Genomic DNA, 21,827 nt, shown 5'->3' with positions numbered 1-21,827 from the left:
TTTTTTACATTAGCCCATTTGCACTGATGTTTAAACTCCCTTACAAATGTGATCCAATATGTTTCTACGTGAATCTAAAATCTGTATATTTCTTAACAGCCCCAGACTTTGTCCAGAACATACGTTGTGTGGCAACAAGTTGGCAGTCCATCTTAGTTCAGTGGGATCCACCAGTTCGCCCTAATGGAAAAATAACTCAGTACGTCCTAATGTTTCAAAATCTTGCTACCTTTGTCTCCGATACTGATAATGCCTACACCTTCAGGGATCTACTCTCCAATACCACATATAACTTCTCTATTCAAGCTGCAAATTCTGCTGGCGAAGGAAAGGAGGACATATGCAATGCAACAACAAAGTCTGAAGAAGGTACTTCATGTCAAAATGAGAGATTATTTCTATATATTCTTCCAGTGTACTGTATATATTGTCTGTACCCACAATCCACATGCAAAATTGGAGCTGTTTGTTTTAATGAGAAGTCTCTACATGCCTACTTGCTCTGCCTGTTAGTGACTGAAAGAACTGGGGCAGGATGACCAGGGAGCTATGATCTTTGGGATGAGAGGTCAGCAATACCAGCCCTATGTTTATGCCATGAGGAATTTACTTTAAAGGTGATCATAACTTCTGGTTTGCTACTGAGTAAAAAATAGGACATTGCCTACTATGTTCTTGTTTCCCTAGAAAGTCTGTTATGTTGGTGTTGCACTATAGGCGTTATTCCTGTTGGTTGGAGAATCACATACTCTGTCAAATACTGTATTCACTACAGTTGAAAATATTAGTATCCAGACACACACTAAAACTAGCAGGTTTATTCAAATGATCTTTGATTAGGTATCTGACTTTGTCATATAATAGCATATCGTTAAAAAGTTATTGCTTGCATGTTTTCATTCTTTTTACATTAGCACATACTGTAGAACGTTAGACATTGTGTCAGTAAAGGAGGTGAATTTTTCTCCAAGATGGGAAATTCAGCATTTAAAACACTTTTGAGTAAAGTTTAGCGCAATTAAAACCGTTATGGGTTTTTATTGTTGTCCTTGATCCCACAAGATTTCCCTGACTTCCTATTCTAGTGACTGTACAGTAGACACAAGCAGAGCCTCAGACATCAATAAGAACCTAAGAGGTTCTTACCCTTCTCTACTGTATACAAAGCTTATGTTTTGGGCTGGAGTTACACATTGGGGGTGATTTACTAACCTAAACACACACACACACCAGGTGTGTGTGATTTTCACACAGCAAAACGTATTTATCAACCAAAAAGTCTCTAAAAGCATATTTCCACTAATGCCATATATGGAAAAATCATGCACATGATGCATATATAATGCTGCTTCACAGTTTAGACAAAAATGGTTAGCTCATGCATTTACATTCCTTGCATTCATCAACGCAAGCAACAAAACATAGAGCTAATTTACCCAACATCACCTTGGAGTTCCTTCAGGACTTTGCACAACACACCTGCTGGGTGTGTACACATTACAAAGGTGTTTAGATTCCACCCATAGATCATGCTGGGAGGGAACACACTGCAGAGGTGTATACACGTTCGTGGTGTGTTTATAAGGTTAGTAAATCAACCCCATTGACTCTATTATAAACAGCAAGAAATCACACTACATCATCAAAGTGATAATAAAATGTGAGCTCTTTGCACAGCAAGAAAGGCAAAAGCTACAACTCACACATTATTCCTTGGGCTTTCAAAGCTATACAGCAGACCTAGACCCTTTTACTATTACTTTTACATGAATCAAATCAGGGCCTTTGTGTTATGCACTAGAGACTTTTACATTGGATCAGTATATAATCTCAAGAGTTACACTGCCCAGTGGTTTAGTTCTACAATAGCAATAATGATATACTGTAGTGCCACCAAAACAGTAGACAACTAGACCCATTTATGTTGTTATGCATCTGCAAAAACATATTGTACCTATAGCTATTAGCACAACTACAATATCAGTTAAGGTTTAGATTATTTTGAATTGGAAATAATTTTATAGCTGCTGTCAGCTTTTTTTTTTATTAATGGTGTTCTGGCATTAGTCATGGTTACAGAGCCAGCACTGAGTCATTGACAGTACATTTATTTTTGACACAAGGTGAAATCAGATTAGCTTCACTGTCTCACAACAGAGTGTCTGGCTAATGTTACTTGTACTTTTTATTTAATAAAGCCAGCTATGGCACTAAAATACCCTTGAAAACTAGTATTAAATGACATGTGTTTTATCAGAGGCAATCAAATAATAGCAAGTATTTGTAGCGTTTGTAAAGTTTCATGCAGAATGAGTATGTTGTACATATATACTCTAAAGCCAGCAAAATAGAAACCTATTTTCATTACTGCAGTGAGGTGTTGTGATGCATTGACTCATTATTGCTAAATCACCACTTGTACACTTACAGATGTGGCTTAGATATAGCTGGGGGGCTTTATGGGTAAGTGTGTAAGTGACAAACAGTAATAAATGTAAACAAATAAGTAAAAAGTAGCCCTGAGAGTTTATTTAAGTGCACCTAGACCTAATTTTTATCTGATGTGAACTGTTTCTCTCTCTCCTAGCTCTATTTTTTCTGACAGAAAATAAATAGGGCATATGATATTAATATGAACACACCTGGGCCATCATCGCTTGCTTTTTTCCTGTACTACCTAGTTATAGTTGCATCATTATTGAACTAAAACAAAATGAAACTCGATTATGATTGTAACAATTGTGGACAACACTCACATCCCAGTGTGGATTGAGCATGCAGGGGTATATGACATTCCAACTTTCTAGGGAGGAAAACCAAGGGTAGAATTTTAGTGGCTAAATTTTACAAAATGTGGGTACTAGTCAATACCGTTTGCCACTTGACAGGCTACTTGACAAAGAAAAGGCATCTTTGCAACAGTGTGCAAATTAACTGTCGAACATGTGCTGTAATACAAATCCGAAAGTGGAGAAGTTACATAATAACTTTAGAGGCATTGTTGGGTGACCTTTAAATTATAGCTGCCTTATGCTTGGGATTATTAAGTGAATAGGGAAGCAATGGTCAAACTAGTCTGCAATTTGCAACCAGCTTCCAGTCTGGTAACGTGCACAGGAGCACAACTGTGTATATTAAAGAACATCTGTGTTCAGAATGCAAGTGTCTTCCCAGTCGTTGGCTTTGTTGGCATATAACATGCTGATAATACAAGCCAAAAGGAATTACATTTCTAAAGACTAATCATACTGTACATTAGTCAATAAAAGCAAACAATGTGATCAAACAGACTTGCAAAAGTTGGCTCTGTAGAGGTGCACTAATGTGCACTTCTGATCTGTGGGAAACAAAATGTTCTCACAAAGGGGAAAATCACTTTTATGTTCTCTGCCCCACAATCATTACAGGCTTGGGATAAGAATCATGGCAGGCCTTCATTCATTTCATTTGAGGCCGGTATGATGTTTCAACAGTTTGCGTTCACAGTTATAGTCATGCACACCAGCAAGTATACTTTACAATTTATACATTGTCACTATGTTACCCTGAGAATCGGACCCTGTAAGTCCCTAAAACATTGATATTTGAAACATGTTTACAGAATACTTTTTTGAAGCATACATCTAGCAGAGCTGTAACATTTGCATGACTATTGGACAATGCATGATAATGCGATCTGGTTAGCTATTTGAAGCACCGACATATTCATTTGCTGGTCGTTCATTTTATGAAGAGCAGTCAAATTACAACTGAATCTGTCTGCTTGTGATAACTTGTGGTACCAAGCAGTATCAATGTAACTTAAATTTGTTAATGTAAAGTGAACTGATATTTACATATATTGGTAGGAGTGCACCGAAATTAAGTTTTTAAAACTGAAAAAAAAATGTCAGACCGAAACCGAAATTAAAAAAATTAATATTTTATTTTTATTTATTTTTTTATAAACGTTTTAATTTAAATTGTTTATTTTTTATTAAATATTTGTATTTTTTTACTTTACCGATGGGGGCTTCAGGGAAATGTTAGGGGTCTAAACAGATCCCTGATATTTCCCTTTTAAAATAGAAAAAGAGATTGAGGACACAGAGTCCTCAATCTGTTTTTCTGCATCCCCTGTTATAAATGAACAGGAATCCTCTGTACTGAGTGTTCCTGTTCATTCATAACTTATGGAGATAGTATGTTTACCATGTCCACAATCATGAATGAACAGGAAGTGATGTAGATGTCCTCAATTATTTACAAGCAGTCAGCAATCACTGATCACTGACTGCCTTGTACCTGCTCTTCATCCTGACTTGCTGTCACAGGAGGCTGAGCGAGCAGTGCGGGGAGGAGAGCTCGGTCTCCTGGGACAGCTGACTCCTCCCCCGCACTGCCGGCCTGGCCTCTTGTGACAGCTGTCTCCACCCCCACACCACTCTCCTGATCTGTCACAGAAGGCTGAGCAGGACTGTGCGGGAGGAGAGCCCGACCTCTTGTGACATGCCGGCCGCTCACCTCGTTCTCCTGCCCCGCACCACTCGGCCTCCTGTGACAGTTTCTCTCCTCCCTGCTGGACACTGCGCTGTGTCAGAAGTGACACAGAGCAGCGCCAGGCAGGGAGGAGAGAAACCAGGCATGAACTGCAATTTGTAACGAGTCCGGGAATCGCGAGCCGCTTGCTTCCCAGCCTGGAACGCATCGGCCGCATAATACTGCGTGCTCCACTTCCGGTGGCGGCCCTCCTATGCATTCCAGGGTGGAACGCGGAAGTGTCAGCATGCTGCATAGCGCCACTTCCGCGTCCACGGACTATTTAAGGAGCTCCAGAACAAAGGTAGGGTGTTCCATTATTATTATGCCCCAACAACCCAGGAGCCTCACCCTCTCAGCTACCAGACAGCCTCAACCACCCAGGAGCCACACTGCCCAGGACACTCCACCAACCTAGAGAAGACTCAGGGAGCCTTACTACTAAGAGCAAGTACAAGTGTTGTGGGGGATTCCTATCTTGTCCATTGACACTTTGGGGTTGATTTACTAACCTTATAAACACACCACGAACATGTATACACCTCTGTAGTGTGTTCCCTCCCAGCATGATCTATGGGTGGAATCTAAACAACTTTGTAGTGTGTACACACCCAGCAGGTGTGTTGTGCAAAGCCCTGCATGAATTTGCAAGGTGATGTTGTGTAAATTAGCTCTATGTTGTGTTGCTTGCGTTGATGAATGCAGGAATGTAAATGCATGAGCTAACCATTTTTGTCTAAACTGTGAAGCAGCATTATATATGCATCATGTGCATGATTTTTCCATATATGGCATTAGTGGAAATATGCTTTTAGAGACTTTTTGGTTGATAAATATGTTTTGCTGTGTAAAAATCACACGCACCTAGTGCGTGCGTGTGTTTAGGTTAGTAAATCACCCCCTTTCTCTCTGCCGTTCAGTTTGCTTGCACTCATTACTGCACTGTGTTTGAGACTGTTTGGTAAGAGGCTGTTGCCTTTTCTGCTATAGAACTATCACTAATTGCCTTATTACGTTTACGCTGTCTATGTGGATTGCCTTGTACCAACTTTACATGCAAGTTACCTAACTAGCTTATGATAATTAATAAGCACTAGTAGGTCTGGCATTACTGTTTTTTGTTTTGTGGTAAATGATGCAAGAATCCCTGAAGGTGCCCATACACTGCTCGATTCTCGTACGAGAATCGGGCGAAATCCCGCGATCGTACAAGAATCGAGCAGTGTGAACTAAGATGTGCGACCGTTTCTACTGTACGGTCGCACGTCTTTTGTCGAGCCAACATGTTCGAAAACCCGCCGAGAATCGTACGGGTTTCTAGCCTGCTCGTCCGATAGCTGCGGAACGGGCCGGTGTGCGCACGCGCACACTGCCCGTTCTGCATTGCAGTCATCGTAAGCCCGCCCCTCAGCGGGGCAGGCTTTCGATGATCGCAAGTACGATCTGCCCGTCCAAGGTGGGCAGATCGTACGGGCTTTTAAGAGGCATACGACCATCGCAAGACAAAAGTCTTGCGATGGTCGTAAGGTGTATGGGAACCTTAACTCTCCGTTCATAAGGGAGAGAGACGCCTGGGATTCATGACTGATTGCCACACCTGGAACCAAAGAGGGATTTGGTCCGCAGCTGTGATCCACATATAGCCGCAGATTTACAAGGGAGCATTACACAATTTCGCCTGAAAGATGGCACTTTCAGCAGTTTGCCAAAAAATTTCAGTTGGATCCCTATATATTAGTGGTGCATTAGACTTTTGTCTGGACTACCATCGTATGTAATATATGAGACTGAGATTTTCAATGATATGTACAGTATATATAAATTATTTTAGAATCATCTTATTGGCTATGTGTTTAGATGAAGCACTGAGATCTTGAGGAATGCTAAATTAGGTTTTACTTGCTTAGCAGGACATTGCATGTATATATACAGGAATACAGCATTATGAGAGAAAAAAATATACAGATAGAACTTCCTGTGTAAAATAGAATGACATACATAAGCATAGAGACCAACATTGCACTACAGCGCCATCTAGTGCTCAATAGACATAACAGTACATTAGCATATGCTTCTACATTTCCAACACATCTGACCCTAAATTTAAAACTAAATGAAAAATGAAAATTTCATTTAAATATCGTGCCTGGGGGGTCCTCTTAAGCTGCCTGTAAAGTGGCACATATGTACCTAAAAGAAAAAGAAAAACAAGCGTGCGGTTTCCCCCTCCCAAACAATACCAGACCCTTTAGGTCTGGTAGGAATGTTAGGAGGGACTCCATTTAAAAAAAAAAGTGTGTGGGGTTCTCCCTTAAAGTCATACCAGACCCTTAAAGTCTGGTAGGAATTTCAAGGAGGAACTCCACCCCAAAAATGGGGCGGGGAAAACGCGGGGTCCCCCTTATATTACATACCAGACGCTTTATCCACGCACAGGCCTGCTCTACAGTGCTGCTCTTTTAATCTAAAGTTAGGCAGTCTTCAATGGTCAGCAAATTAAATGGATTTCCTTGCAAGGTGACAAGATGATAAATAAATCCAAGAGGAAAGCACCAGGGAAATAACTAGACCTTGGGAGACTTGAGATGAGGTTTTGTTTACTCATTTTACACTGGTGGGTTGTTTATTACCTGAATTACTTATATATGGTGGCAATTTTTATAAACATTGACATCGAAAAGGGTTGCCTTAAGCTGAACCTACAGTGACAGAGCTTTTTAGCTTCCTGCATGCCTGCAAGGGTGTGCAGTTGTTTAGTTGTAATGGAAAACTTGGCAAACGTTGTCTTTTTTCATGTTCTTCTTACTTGTTACTTAGACACTTTCTTGTTAGGATATTCCATGCATGTGGGCAGCACAGTGGTGTAGTGGTTAATGCTTATGCCTTGCAGCACTGGGGGGTCTCTGGTTCAACTACCAGCCAGGTTACTATCTGCAAGGAGTTTGCATGTTCTCCCTGTGCTTGCGTGGGTTTCCTCTGGGTACTGTGGTTTCCTGCCACACTCCAAAGACATGCTGGTAGGTTAATTGGCTTCTGTCTAAATTACCCCTTGTATGTATGCATGTGACAAAGGGACCTTAGATTGTAAGTTCCTTGAGCACAGGGACTGATGTGAATCTGCAACTATGTAAAGTGCTGCGTAAATTGTCGGTGTAATTGCATCTTGTCTATGAGTTATAGTACCTGCACTGCTATATAGGTGGCAATAGTATCAATAACCACATTATATTGAGGGCACACTTTATAACATAGAGTGTGGATATTGCTAGCCACTTTTTATAAACCACAGTATTACTCAATATTGTGGCATGCATTTTGAGGCTCATTCCTAAAATGCACATCATGGTATTAAGTCTGCAGTAGTTTACTGAGGCTTAAAAGTGACTGAAGTAGAGCCAATCATGTGACTTTGATAGGTCACATGACTTGTCTGCCAGGTTTTTTTTCTTCACAGCCCTTTTACTTTCTATTGCTCTCTGCCAGCTTTGAACTTCCAAAGCCAGCATAATGCAGTGCAAATTAGCAAAGCCCATTGTTGTGCTTTTATTAATTTGTGTAGCTTTTTTTTTAAGTACCACCATACCACTGCATTTTAAATGTACCCCCATGTGTTTAAGTCTGCCACATCCTAAATATTTACTGTTCTACAATTGTTGATGCCCTTTTGAAAAAACTGAGTAATTATGAGGTATTACCCCAATTAAAAAATCTAATCAACTGATTAATTTGCGTTGTTCTGTAAATTTGTATTTTTATCTTAAGCTTTTGTTCAAAAAGCTCATTCCCTTTATAGGGGATGTCTTACACATGTGCTGCATTTGAAACAAAGATGTTTACATCTATGATTAACTTGACATTGGGTTTAGTATAGAAGAGATAAATATAAAACATATATGAAATATTTGGAGGCGATGTGCTCCTGGAGCAGACGTTGATCACTTCATCTTGGTGGATTCTACTTTAGTAAATGAAAACAAGCTGTGCTGCAAGTATAGGATACAGGGAACGACATGACCAAATTAATACCAGCTGTGGCTGGAAGCTATGATGAGGGGTTTTTTTGGTCATTCTCAAAGAATGGAAATCCAATTCTCCATGCTAAAGCAACTGTAATCCTGTTTGTATCTGTAACTCAATAGTACATTCGTCTTAAAACTGGCTGTTTCAGCATACAGTTTATCAAACTAGAAGAGGGTATCATAGAAGGTCACTCCTGGTCAGGTGAAAAACTATTCTTAAGCTTTGAAGTCTGGCATTTTGGTATCTACATATCAGCTAATTTTCTGCCAATAATGCAGCACTTGGTTTTAGTTTTCTTTCAGCCTATTTAACTTCCATGGGACCTGATGATTTTTTCAATCTGTACAGCTTTCACTTGAACTCCAGACAAAACTGTCTTGTCACACTCCCATGAAAAGTAGGCATATGCCATAACTAAATACTGTATTGTAAGCATAGATGTAGGATTAAAATAGATTATATAGAAAAAATAGGTCAAGAATACAAAGGGATGTCTACACAATTTCAGTTTTCTTATGTGTGAAATTATTTAATTTTAATTCTGTTTAGTTTAATATTTTACAGTAGATAATTGATAATGGCATGGCAAGGATTCTGGGAATGAAGCATGCACTGTGCAGTTATACCTTACCTGCTGAAATAATGGTACAAATGTGTGTATATTTCATTTAGATATGGGGTAAAGTTTCCACGGAGTGTTTAGTTCTGCTTTAATTGATAAGAGTTAAGCTTTAACTTGACTGTAAGGTCTTAGTATTTCAAGAAAGCTTCATATCATTGGTAAAGAATAAAAATGGAAGTCTAGGAGTTATTAGTAATAATGATATGGCTGGGTATACACTCTGGTAAATAAAGGAAATACCACCTTTAAGTGTACTTAAATCCCTTCTCTGGAAAAAAGTGTCACCTCCATTCATCTCATGCAACCTCCTCCTACCCATTCACCATTTTGCTTTTACAAATAGCCCCCAAGCCCTTTTTTTTCATAACTCCATTATGAGATCTACAGTCTCTTCTGACAGTAGAGACTGTAGATCTAGTATTGCAGTCTGGGCCTGCCATGGTTTTGTCACTGCACCCCTTTGTGGCGTCATCACACAGCTGCTGTATCCTCACACTCTGCATTGAAAATATACAAAGGACCCAGTGTGTCACAGTAGGGTATTTAGGGCAATTAGGCAATGTTTTTTTTTCTACAATCGCTGCAGTGATTAGGTAGAGGGAGGTAGGAGGCACTATTTTTTTGGGGGGAGGAGGGGACATTTTTGGAAGCAGGGTCAAAACAAAAAACAGGCAAACAGTTAAACAGATATTGAAATATATGTATAAAGTATTTGCAACAATGCTGGTCAGCCATTTTAGTGATTTACATAATCTGCCACATTGCATAGCTAAAGAAAAACTATCCACCTATGCCCAAACTAATTTTCTGCAGGGCCAAGTAACTTAGGAACCTAGTTGTTCCCAGTTGCATTCAAAAAGCACTACCAACACAAGAAAACAAAGATGCTTCAAATCAAGCTCGATGATTGCAGAAAAAAATATACAGTGACAGCAACAAGTAATGGGATGTTGTGGCCTATTAAGTCCTTGGTTTACTGTTTCTCAGAGTGTACTATCTATGTGATAACTTGACCATGCAAATTACAATATGTGGGTAGAACAATCCAGACCTTTAGAAACAGACCTGATCAACATTGTCAAAACATCAAGGCTACGAAACTAATAATTTATCCCCTCCACTTCACTTATGAGGGAGATTTCGATCTAGTGACAGCAGCCATTATCAAAGTACCCCCATCGATCCAATGTAATCACTTTGGAAATCGTGCCAAATACCTTTTGAAGTTTTCAGCTGAACACCTTCATACCTGATCTTCCCTTCTACCACCACTGGTTATTTGTTCCCTCTCAGGTATATACTTTATACACTGGTTTAGTATTAACCTAAGGTACAGTTCACCAAGAGAGGAAATACACCCCTCGACACTAGGCCCTTTTTTTCCACATTTATTTAGTAGGTGTGTACACTTTTTTTTTCAGCAGTAAAACATTAATAACATGTTCAGATTATTTCAGGGGGCTTTGGGACATTTTCGGTTGGTACTCATCCTTGATGACACTAAACCCTAGGGTACATCCTCTAACACGATCATTTCCACATATAACTTCCAGACACAGGCCTATCTGTCATTATTCTCATCAATAGCTAGTACTGTTCATCTATTAATTTTCCTGCTTTTGGCTTTCTTCAAGAAATAACAAAAGTGAGTTGTTCTTCCACTGTACAGTCAACAGGCCCACCACTGACTACCCCCCACTTTACCGATCAAGCCTTATTCAATTTGCCCTTTCCATGGGCAATATAAATAGGCCAGTGGAATATGAAAGGGCTTATTCTAATATTTATTTCCTAGTATTATCATATTTTAACTTTAGATTATTACCTTCTTGATAAATCATTATTATTCTATTATTATGTTAGCATTTTTTAGAAATCATTGTTGTAGATTGTTCTACAATTACATTTTTATATATTTACACTTTTATATGTCTTTATATGTTTTTTTATAGGTACATATTTTTGCTCACTCTATATGATTTCTTACATATTTTCTATTATTTTGTTTCTCAGCCCTGATGAAGGGGGTGTCCCAAAAAAGCATTGAGGTTTCTCTTCTTCTCTTTTGTGTTGAAAAAACATTTTACTGTACTGTTTAACTTCTTAAACTTTTGTGGCACCTTTCATCCTTCCAATTCCCCATTGACTGTTTCTGGGGACACTTTGTGAGCAGCCTCTAGAAACATGACCCTCCACGCCACTGATCTACAATTGCACCTGAGGCCCGGGCTCCTACACCATACTCAACAACACTGCATAGCTAGGCAAGGTATTATCTATATCTATTATCTATATCTATCTATTTCCTGGTCCAGTGGTATGACTTCCTAGGTCACCACCCCACCTCCAATCTGCTTACTGGACAATTGTTCAGAATAATTTGTTCTGTTCAATGAACAGGGAATTGTTCCAGGAAGGTGAGGCTCAACTAGGAGACGCTAAAGCAAACTGTCTGGCAATGCATATGTCAGAGCTAAGTAAAATCACAGGAATAGCTGACCATAATTAAAAATCATTTTGCAGTTAAAGTAGCATAGATTTCTAATTGGTTACCCTTGCAGTGATGATATTTCATTTTTGCAGCACTTAAAATAATGTATGATATTGTAGTGCATGCTTACAGAGTGTAAAATAATGTTCCCTAGAACAAGTTCACTTTACTGTGCCATGTCATTTCAATGCTGGAGCCCAGAGAAATACGAAGTACTTTCGGGTGTGGTGGTCAAAATTTTGTCTGTTTTTAAAATGCTGCATTTGGTACCTCAGTGGCCAGAGATAGTGAGCATAGATACACTGCAGACCATAATTAGACACCCTGCTGCCATAGGCCTTCCTAATTAATGATGCAATTTTGTAAATCTCGGACCCTTAAATCATATGAAGCTAATGTTTACTATTAAAGGCAAAACGTGGTTGGTTTTGAATTCATAATTAATCTTCAACTGCACATACAACCAAGCAAGAGAAAGTAGTGATGATTTCATGTTTGCTGTACGATAAAGAGCCTTCTGATTGCTCCTAACCCCCTTCCCCCTACATGAATACTGCTAAATTTAACCACAAAGGATGAACATTTGAGAGAAAGTTATAACAATGTGTACCTTATAAGACTTGATGCTGCCTATTTACCTTACTGTACCCTACAATATTGGCACTCATGGGCACTGGGCCACAAGTGCCATTATTGTAATTACAGTACTAACCCTGCTTAGTGAGTTAAAACTGTCGTAGGAACTAGGTGTAGCCTATCGGCGGATTAGGGCATCACTGAAAAAATAAGTACATACTTATTGGTGAAGTAAGCCTCTTATTTTAACATCAACATGCAAATAATGTAGTTATTTCGTTATCTTGCCCATTCTAAGTAAAGGGTATGTAACCCTAACAATGAACTTACCTTAATTGTACCCTGTAGGTCTGCTAACTATACCATACCATTAAAAGTGTTTTGTTATATCTGTTTGATAAGAAAAAGGTACCTGGTGATCCTGCCAAAAATCTAGGGCTGTCCTCTGTGCTGTACACTATGCAGTGTCATCTCAAGCAAACTTATCAACTTCACAGAGTAGAGAAAAGGAGAGGTTCTGTAGTCTTAACACACTCCTGTCCTAGGACAACAATGCTGCTTCTCCACAGATACGTACATTGAGTACGTATCACTCTAGGACAGTAATGGAAGGACAGGAAGTAAAAATTAAGTAGGAAAAGCCTGAAAAAACCCATCTAAGATCCCATTCACACTGAGCTACATTAGCGCTTATTTGAGTTGAGTGACATTGAGCTACATTGAGCTACATTGCACATCTCATCGCGCTACGTAGCCCTACTTTTGGCAGTCTATGAAAGCCTATTGGGGCCAAATCGCACAAAATCCGCTGGAAAAATAGGTCATGTTCCAGCGACAAACTTGAGCTACAAGCTACAGGCGACATTGAGCTGTGAGATGTGAACAGCTCCATTTGAAATGCATTGGACGAACTACATTGAGCAATTTTTGAACAATTTTTTAGCGGAAATCGCTTCAAATCGCTCAGTGTAAATGGGGCCCAGTGCAGCCACTACATCTACGGACTGGTAAGTTATAGTAGGTTTTCGTCCTTGGTTATTATACACTTTAATCTATATGTGTGCATTCATTACAAACTAAACTGTATACCATAGTCCTAACAGGACCATAGGTCACGATAATAGGTGTTGTGCTTCTAGGGCATGTTTTGCTCAACCATGGACAACTATATGATGCAGCTAACAGGTTGGCACTCTGTATTGTATATCAACAATGAGTAATCCATTCATGACAGCTGCTCTGTCCTGTCTCAGTGTCATCAAATTTTAATCATATCATATTGCTGCTTATCTTTTATGCTTAAAAACAGTGTTTTCTTTTCACATTAGTTTTACTAAAGACTTAACTACAGAACTTTAAACGACCCCAGGGGTTTCAAGGCTGAGGCTGACTAAAGTTTCAGAATACCAGATAATTAGGAATCTTGGATCATGTGTACTTTTGTGTTGAGTGAACTGCATATTTACTCATTTCTTATAATTATTTCAGGAAGCCTTCATAGTATTATTCATAATGAGCATATATCTATTGAGAGGTCATCTGGGAAGTGGCTAACTTTTCTCTGAAATAGAATCACTGGGTGTTAAAGGCAATAGTGCAGCTGTTATGTAGCAGAGCTAGCTGCTTTAAGTAAATGGAAAACATTGTGCAATTAACTGCCAAAAACCACAGGCTGGTGATCTAATACACATGATCTGTGTGTGTAAATATGCACATAACAATGTGTCAGCCTTTTCTTGTTTCATGGAGAATTAGTAGGCTAGTGTTGGAAAGGCACACTAATAATTAAAAGAAAAAACACTGTGTGGAAGCAGTATGGGTTTTATTTACCATGATATAAACAGAGGTATTGATTCATAAATATAAAACAATGCAATAAACTTGGCACAAATCCTTTAAAAAAAAAAAGAAGTAACGTTTTATTTAAATAAATAAAAATATTGCTTGTATTTTTCCCTGAGCTGCCATTGCTGACCTTTATTTAACCATGCAATTTCCAGGCCTGTCATCCTAGTTCTAGCTTCATTTCCTAGTATCTTACTGTCCTGGAGCAAGCATTCAGCCAGTGAAGTCTAAAAAGCCAGCATTCCCATCCTGCTTACATGTTCCATGTCAGTGACTCACTAGGTAGTGAGGCCAGGAAAAGGATGACAGCTGCAAAGCTTTAAACATTAAAACACATTAGCAGCGGCTGCTTTAAATTCTATGTTAGAATTATTTTGCTGGGGTATTTGCAGCAAAACCAGTCAACTACATAGATTGTTCTCTTGCTGCTGAGGACTTATACGTACCCATATATTGCATTTCCTATAATATATATTATTAGATGTATGTGACTATTCTGTGGATTACTCATTCTGACTTGGAGGCATGCTTAGTTATTTGCCCATGATTAATGTTGTTGCCCATCTATCCAAGGACATACTTTTGTATGGATAAAGAATTATAGGACTCACGGGCAGGGCCCTCCTTACCATCTTGTCTTGAATTGCATTGTGATTGTAATGTCTTCCTTATATTGTAAAGCACTGCGCAAACTGTTGGCGCTATATAAATCCTGTATAATAATAATAATAAGACATGCAGGATTACTGTGCATATTTGCTGCTTTTGGTTGAAAGTCATGTGACCTGCTGTGGTACACAAAGGGGGAAGTGGGGTGCATGCTCTCTGCACTCCCTTTTCTAGCCACCCGTGCTGCATGCCTGGCTTAAATATATAGGAGAAACCCATGTCGTTTTCTTCCTGTTTTATTTTTCACTACTTTACCTAAACTGCAATGGATCAGATTGTAGTGCTGCTGGCATATGTAAGCCAAGCTAATTGTAAAAGAGAAAAATCAATTTCATAGCCAAATATGCACTGGCAGTGTACACTGGTGCTAAGACTGTTTGTGAAATTCATACTGTTACATAGCACCACATACAGGCTTTAAGGCAACCTTAAGCATGTTATTTAAAGGAATGGAAAGACCATCTCCATGATGTACACTATTTTTAACATTTCATTTTCTTGCCTTGATATATGTCCCCCCATGGCAGCACTCAACTTCCCATGCCTTTATTTTTTTTTACAGTAGTTTAACTATTAGCCCTAAAAATGGCTAGAACGTACTAACAAGATTCAATTCCCATAGATTTCAATCTGGTTTAGCACAAAATTTGGATTTCACTAACTTCAAACAGGATTTGGCGAACCCTCGGCAGATTTATTTATCCCTGGTATCAGATGACTGATATCAGATCAGTGAAAGTGTGCTGCTGGACTGCAGTGTGTTACTGCACTTTACTCAATACTTCTCACCTTACAGAATAAGTTTAAAGTGTATTTTCACATTTGCAGCCAAATTGGGATAAGACCTATTTTATATTTGTTACATGTTCCCATTCACATAGCATAAGCAAAAAATAAATTTAAAAAAAGCTTCTTAGAGTTTAAATTGCATTTACATGGGTTAACATTTCTACTTGCTTCTCCTTTTGTAATGTTAGGAAGGGTTGTGAGGGGTTAGGGGCTTCTCCTTTGTATGTTAATGGAGTTAATGAGAGAAACACAATCCTCAAATTTCAGTCCTAAGTCTTTCCATTAGGATGCATCACCGTGAAATACCAGGCCAGGCCAGGTTCCAGTATTCCTTATTATGCTAGACGTGAATATTTAAGATTCAAATTATTATTTCGATGAGTTGACGGACTTATCAGCCATTTTTTTTTCAATTAGCAACTGTTTGTGTATGCATCTACTATGTATTTAGGAGTAAATGTGTTAATGTTATAAAAATTCTGTTTGACCAATTTTTAGTTAGCAGTGCACTACAAGAAAGGTGTCTGGATCCATGTAGCTATTGGATTTATTTAGGTTATTATCAGATTATCTAAATAATCATTTTGTATATAGCGAAGGCATTTTGTGTGTTGCATATATTTTATTACTGGTTTCTTTCTTTTAGTCCCTAGTGCCCCACGACATGTTACTTTTTTAAGCATTGACTCTACAAGTGTCACGTTGCAGTGGAATAGACCATACAAGACAAATGGGTATTTAAAGAACTACAAAATCACAGTTCAGCTTCTTTCCACTGAATGTTATGACTGGAACTCTGGTGAATGTGTCGAGACAAGCAAAGACTTCTACTCGTATGCAGATAATATTGTTGAGAAGACAATATATGGCTTAAAAAAATACAGATGGTATAGATTTAAAGTTAGTGCTAGCACTAACGCTGGATATGGTACATCTACACCGTGGATAAATGTACAAACATTATCTGGTCGTAAGTGAAAATTTTTTATACAGTAAACACTAACTAACTAATTAAAACTAACTAAATAACTAACCATTTTTCTAAAGTAAAACAATAAAATAATAATAATAACAACACCAACAATTTATTATTTTATAGAAAAAAAAGAATATTTACATCACTAGTTAACAAACATTTGCTGAACAGTATGTAAATCATAGCAGAAGTCTAAGTCTAATGAAAGTCAAATATACATGCAATGAATGTTTAAAATATTAAGGTTTTTGGAATTCAATTTTGCATTGCAATAGGCAAAGGCTCTCCAATCTTTACAGTGCAGCATCTAGGCCTCAATTGAATGAATCATTTGTTGACTTGATGCATTACCTGGCCCGTGGAATTCTGGGATTTCACAGGCTATTTAGCACACTGTTATAGGTGATTAGTGGTTTCAAAGAAAGCAGCAGTTAGTTGGTAGCATCGTAACTGTTCCCACAATGGTGTTGTGGGAGGAATAAATAGGTTGCACATAAATTCCCCCATGAAGAAACTCCTCCTGGGGCACCAAAGGTGTAAAAGAACTTGGTGGCTTGTGTCATCAGGCTGGTACTTTAAGAGCCCCCCCCCCCCCCATGAACCATCTTCTAATAATTGTAGCCATATAAGCTGTTATTAGCATGGCTAGAAGCTCTTCCACAGTCCATTTAGCACATTCTGATCAGTGAGGAACGGGGAGCAGAAAGGTTGCACATAAACTTCTCCTTCAAATATTTCCTTTCGTGTGTAAGAGTTTGGTGGCTGTTTCCATCACGCCTACTCATAAATAGCCTTCCAACAGTAGTAGACATATAAGCTGTGTCCATCAGGGCTTGACGCTCCTCAGCCATGAAGATACCAACCCATATACTTGGCTGGTATGCCAGGGTGGTATGCTTTGAATAGAGGGGCTATGCCTTTATTTTGTAAAAAAGAAACACAATTCCAAAAATAAAGGCAATCCTGTAACAGTTCAGGAGTTGTTCCAAACTTTGCAAATTATGACTTGGTATTCAAATCCAGATAGTCCCAGCAATCTTGAAACCTTTCGTCTAGTAAATAAGTACTTATCTGTACTTATAACAAACACAGCTGATAACATCTGCAATGTGACAAAAGTGTTTTTTATATGTGGGGGAGTAGATTTGTGCAGATTAATAAAAATAGTTTTTGCCTATTTTATAGTAAAAGGAATATGACTTTTTCACAGGAGCATTTCTAGTTCTAGTATTTTATGCTCTAATGATTGTACCTGGAAATTAAGTGTAGATAGCGATTTTCATACTTAAAGGGATGCTCCTTAGTTGTGAATTAGGAAACAAGAGTTTTACCTTTGGTAGAGTGAGGCATGATTTTGATCACAACCTGGAATGATGAGGAGGTGGAGGTAAAGTGAATCTAATTTTGCAAGTCTACATGAATAAGTGTCTGCCATGTCAAAATATACAGCAGCAGTATCATATTTCTGAAAAATGTTGCCATTTATAATTATAAAAAAAAACTGTCCTTGAGCTCCAGTTGAGTGACTTTGCCTAGGCTGAGATTCTTTAATTATTGGGACTACCGTAGCCCTCCGCCAATCACTGGGGATCCTGGGCAATTTGTCTGCTGTTGGCAGGTGGAAGCTTTTTCTAATTCTTCTGTCTTCCAGTGACTTCAACATAGCTTCTCACAAAGTAAGAGGCTGCAGCAGGGACCTTATCTGTGTCAGACATTTGTGAACACAGCCAAGAACTTCACAGAGTCCAGGATATAAATAATGGTGTCCTCTCTGAGCCAGCATCTCAGTTCAGGATGTAGATAGTGAACGTGAACGATGCCTGAACAACAATGGCTCTGTCCTTCTGGACAGAAAAGCAAATGAAGGCATTGTCAGGGAGAATAATGTAATCCCTGTAAGTGTTAAAAAAATATACCTGAAAGTGTTTCTGTAACTCCCCAGACATAAATAAAATAGGCTAAATTGAATTTCATCTGATTCTTGTTTGAAATCAGAACGAAGTTCAAGCAGTAGGTGGCCCTTTTGGGAATAAAAATTGACTGAAAATTGACACCATGTGGAAAATTACTGGCCAAACAGTAACTACATCTTATCAGGTGCAATCACTGTTCAGATAGTCAGGCAGGTGTGGTAGATGTGGCTGTCTGGATGTAATAGCTGGCAGCAGGGATTCCTCTATCCATGCTGTTTAGTGTGGATGGGGGAATCTATTGACTTTCTCTTGCTCAGCCCGCGGGCTGAATGATAGAAATGTATAAGTGTATAGCTAGCTTTACACTGACACATTACTTGCATTGCATACACTTAACATGAAAAATATATCTGATGCTAGATCCACTTTTGCACCTTTCACAAGGGTTTTCTGATCAGGTTCGCCTGTTGGTTTTTCAGGCGAACCTGATTGGAAGCCCAATGATAGTGTATGGGCAGCTGGATCTAAATAGCCGGGTGTCCGTTTTCATCCAGTTACCCCTGGCTCCGGCCAGGTTGGGAAAACGAAACAAATCAGAAATCAGTTGAGCCGGACCTGATCAGGGGTAACCAGAAATAAACGGATGCCCCTTCATTTAGATCCGGCTGCCCCTTCATTTAGATCCGGCTGCCCATACACTAACATGTGTCCAGTAATGTCAGTTTTTTTCCTCCATAACAAAATGGAGGAAAAAACTGCATGGACACGGATGTCACAAAGGAGACATCTATTCCGATCAGGAAGGGATCCATGCACAGATCCTCTCTTGATTGGAGCATGTGAAAGGGGCTTTTAAGCACTCCAGTGAAACCCAAAATATTAAATGAAACTGTGCTGGTCCTTTTAGCATCAAGCTGTGGTTCAGCTAATTTAGGAGTATTAGTATGTTCCTCAGCAGCATGTTCATAAGCATACTGGTGTGCATGTGCCTTTTTACATGGATATTTGTAGTAACATGATATGATGATCACCATGCTTTCAGTGTTGGCATGCTTGCTGTTATATGAAGCTAGAGAATTAAAACCACAAAAGCCTTCCAACCAGACGAAGAAATAAAAGGACGTTTGGTTAATGCAAGTGACCTGTATATCTATTTTCTCTCCTATTGTTTAAACACTTCTGTAGTCTTTGTCTTCATTTCCTGAGGAAATATCTCTTCATCTCCTTTTTGCCCTTTAAGAAATAGATTAATACGCTCAGTGTTTAAATATAAGTAAGGTTACAATAAACCATAAAGATACATGCAATGTTTTTGAAGTCAGCTTGGCTTAGCTGTGAAATAATGATATAACATCATATTATGCGCTGGTATTAGGAGCTGTACTCAGTCTGACTTCCTGTGTTCTTTTCCAAGCTCAAAGCCCAGATGATTGGTTCTCCAGATCCTCTACACAGTGAACACACTTTACAGCTACCCTAGTATCAGGACACAGATGAATTGCAAAGATGACCCTGACCTCTATAAGACCTACATTCCTGTACAGGGATGGAAGCATGTTAATCAGGAAATTATGCTTGTTAGTTACAGTAAATGCATTATTGTGGTAACCAGGACAAATGCTCTCATGAACGGAAGTGATTGGATTATGATAGGAAAGATGTTATATCCATAGTTAGTGAATTGTTATGATTTATATGAGTTATGCTAATGTCAAACAGTTCTAACACAGGACAAAAAGAAGATAAATCTATTTTTTTCTTTTTTTAAAGGAAACATGTTTCAATATTTCATAAAGAACAAGTATTGGCTGTTTCCGTAGCTCAGCATGTATGAACAAAACCTTTGTATCATTAACTATATAAATGTAAATAGCTTTAAAATCAGTAATGCTTTAAAATCTAAATATTTTTCAATTCTATCTTACGTGTTATGTAGTCATTAAAGGTTAAAGAAGCACAAATCTGATTACCATTTTTTTCACTTCATCATGTACTTAAAAATCTGAACTAAGTTTATTATACTTTAATGTGGTTTTCCATAGTATAGTGCTGATTCTAAGTACTAAAATGTTAGAATCAAATATTGTGGTTTAGTAGCATTGATTACATGACACAATCAACATTGACATACAATTCTCAATGTTTAGTATCAGATAACTCTGTTCTTGGCTTGTACACATATTCAGAAAAATATGAATTTCTACTACATGGTTTGGTATTTATTACTTAATGAATCTAGCCAGGTTGAAGTTTCTTATGTTGTAGTTAACTTAAAAGTCTAAAGGAACAGTATAGATATTGCTGACATACTGTATACATATATTATTACTTTAAAATTAATTGATTTAATTTCTGTATTGTGCAAGGTACTAAAGGTTTTAAATCTTATAAAATAATACAGTACCATTTGTAGGCATCTTGATTAACATACTAACACTAAAATTTGATTAAATGCATGTGATAACTGTTATCTAACTGTAATATGTTTAACTACTGTTTACCTATAACACATATGAAACAAAAACAGTTTTTCATCCAGAGTGGGTAGCTTTCATATTTATGATGGCCAGCAGATGCCTAGCAGCCAACCATTCCCAAAAAGGGGGCATTTTAATGAGGCACATAAGAAACCCTGTTCCATCCATTAAAGCTTTCCCCATGATTAACATCCACAGCAGCATCTGCCAGCAGAACCTATCTACTTCCGACTGCCCTTTGCATTGACATAAACCTACAAAGTTGGCAGAGGCTGTCAGATATACAGGCATATTGGATAGAAGGGGAAATCCTCCGCACACCTTGCAGCAATCAAGGCATATGTAGACAATGGTGCTTGTAGTGATGAACACGGATGGCACCGTGCAGACACAATGTAGGAAGAGGAATCACCAGCACTCAGTAGAATAATCCAACATGTCCATTTATTGGACATAGATGTCACACAATCACCACGCAGGGTCTCTTCATCAGGGCATAAAGAGTGACCTAAAGGGGTTGATTTACTAACCTTATAAACACGCCACAAACAAGTATACACCTCTGTAGTGTGTTCCCTCCCAGCATGATCTATTGGTGGAATCTAGACACCTTTGTAGTGTGTACACACCCAGCAGGTGTGTTGTGCAAAGCCCTGCATGAATTGCAAGGTGATATTGTGTAAATTAGCTCTACATTGTGTTGCTTGCGTTGATATATGCAGGATAAAAATGCATGAGCTAACCATTTTTGTCTACACTGTGAAGCAGCATTATCTATGCATCATGTGCATGATTTTTCCATATATGGCATTAGTGGAAATATGCTTTTAGAGACTTTTTGGTTGATAAATACCTTTTGCTGTATAAAAATCCCACGCACCTAGTGCGTGCGTGTGTTTAGGTTAGTAAATCACCCCCAAAGAGCCCTGAT

The 21,827-nt window shown here is 38.5% G+C and overlaps 1 protein-coding gene across 3 annotated transcripts in view; it reads left to right on the top strand.

Annotated features, from left to right (window-relative positions):
• PTPRQ (protein tyrosine phosphatase, receptor type Q) overlaps nucleotides 1-21,827 on the top strand; it is a 198,853-nt gene that overhangs the window by 96,560 nt on the left and 80,466 nt on the right. For 2 of the 3 annotated variants that reach the window (XM_018552932.1, XM_018552931.1), the window contains 2 exons: nucleotides 100-369; nucleotides 16,177-16,500. In XM_018552932.1, coding sequence (XP_018408434.1) covers nucleotides 100-369; nucleotides 16,177-16,500 — 594 coding nt within the window. The remainder of the gene's footprint in view (nucleotides 1-99; nucleotides 370-16,176; nucleotides 16,501-21,827) is intronic. The other variant, XM_018552933.1, reaches the window with a different exon arrangement.

This window comes from Nanorana parkeri, unplaced genomic scaffold (genome assembly GCF_000935625.1).
Source record: "Nanorana parkeri isolate BGI_ZX_2015 unplaced genomic scaffold, ASM93562v1 scaffold101, whole genome shotgun sequence".
Taxonomy (NCBI): domain Eukaryota; kingdom Metazoa; phylum Chordata; class Amphibia; order Anura; family Dicroglossidae; genus Nanorana; species Nanorana parkeri.
This window is presented reverse-complemented; position numbering and strand designations above follow the sequence as displayed.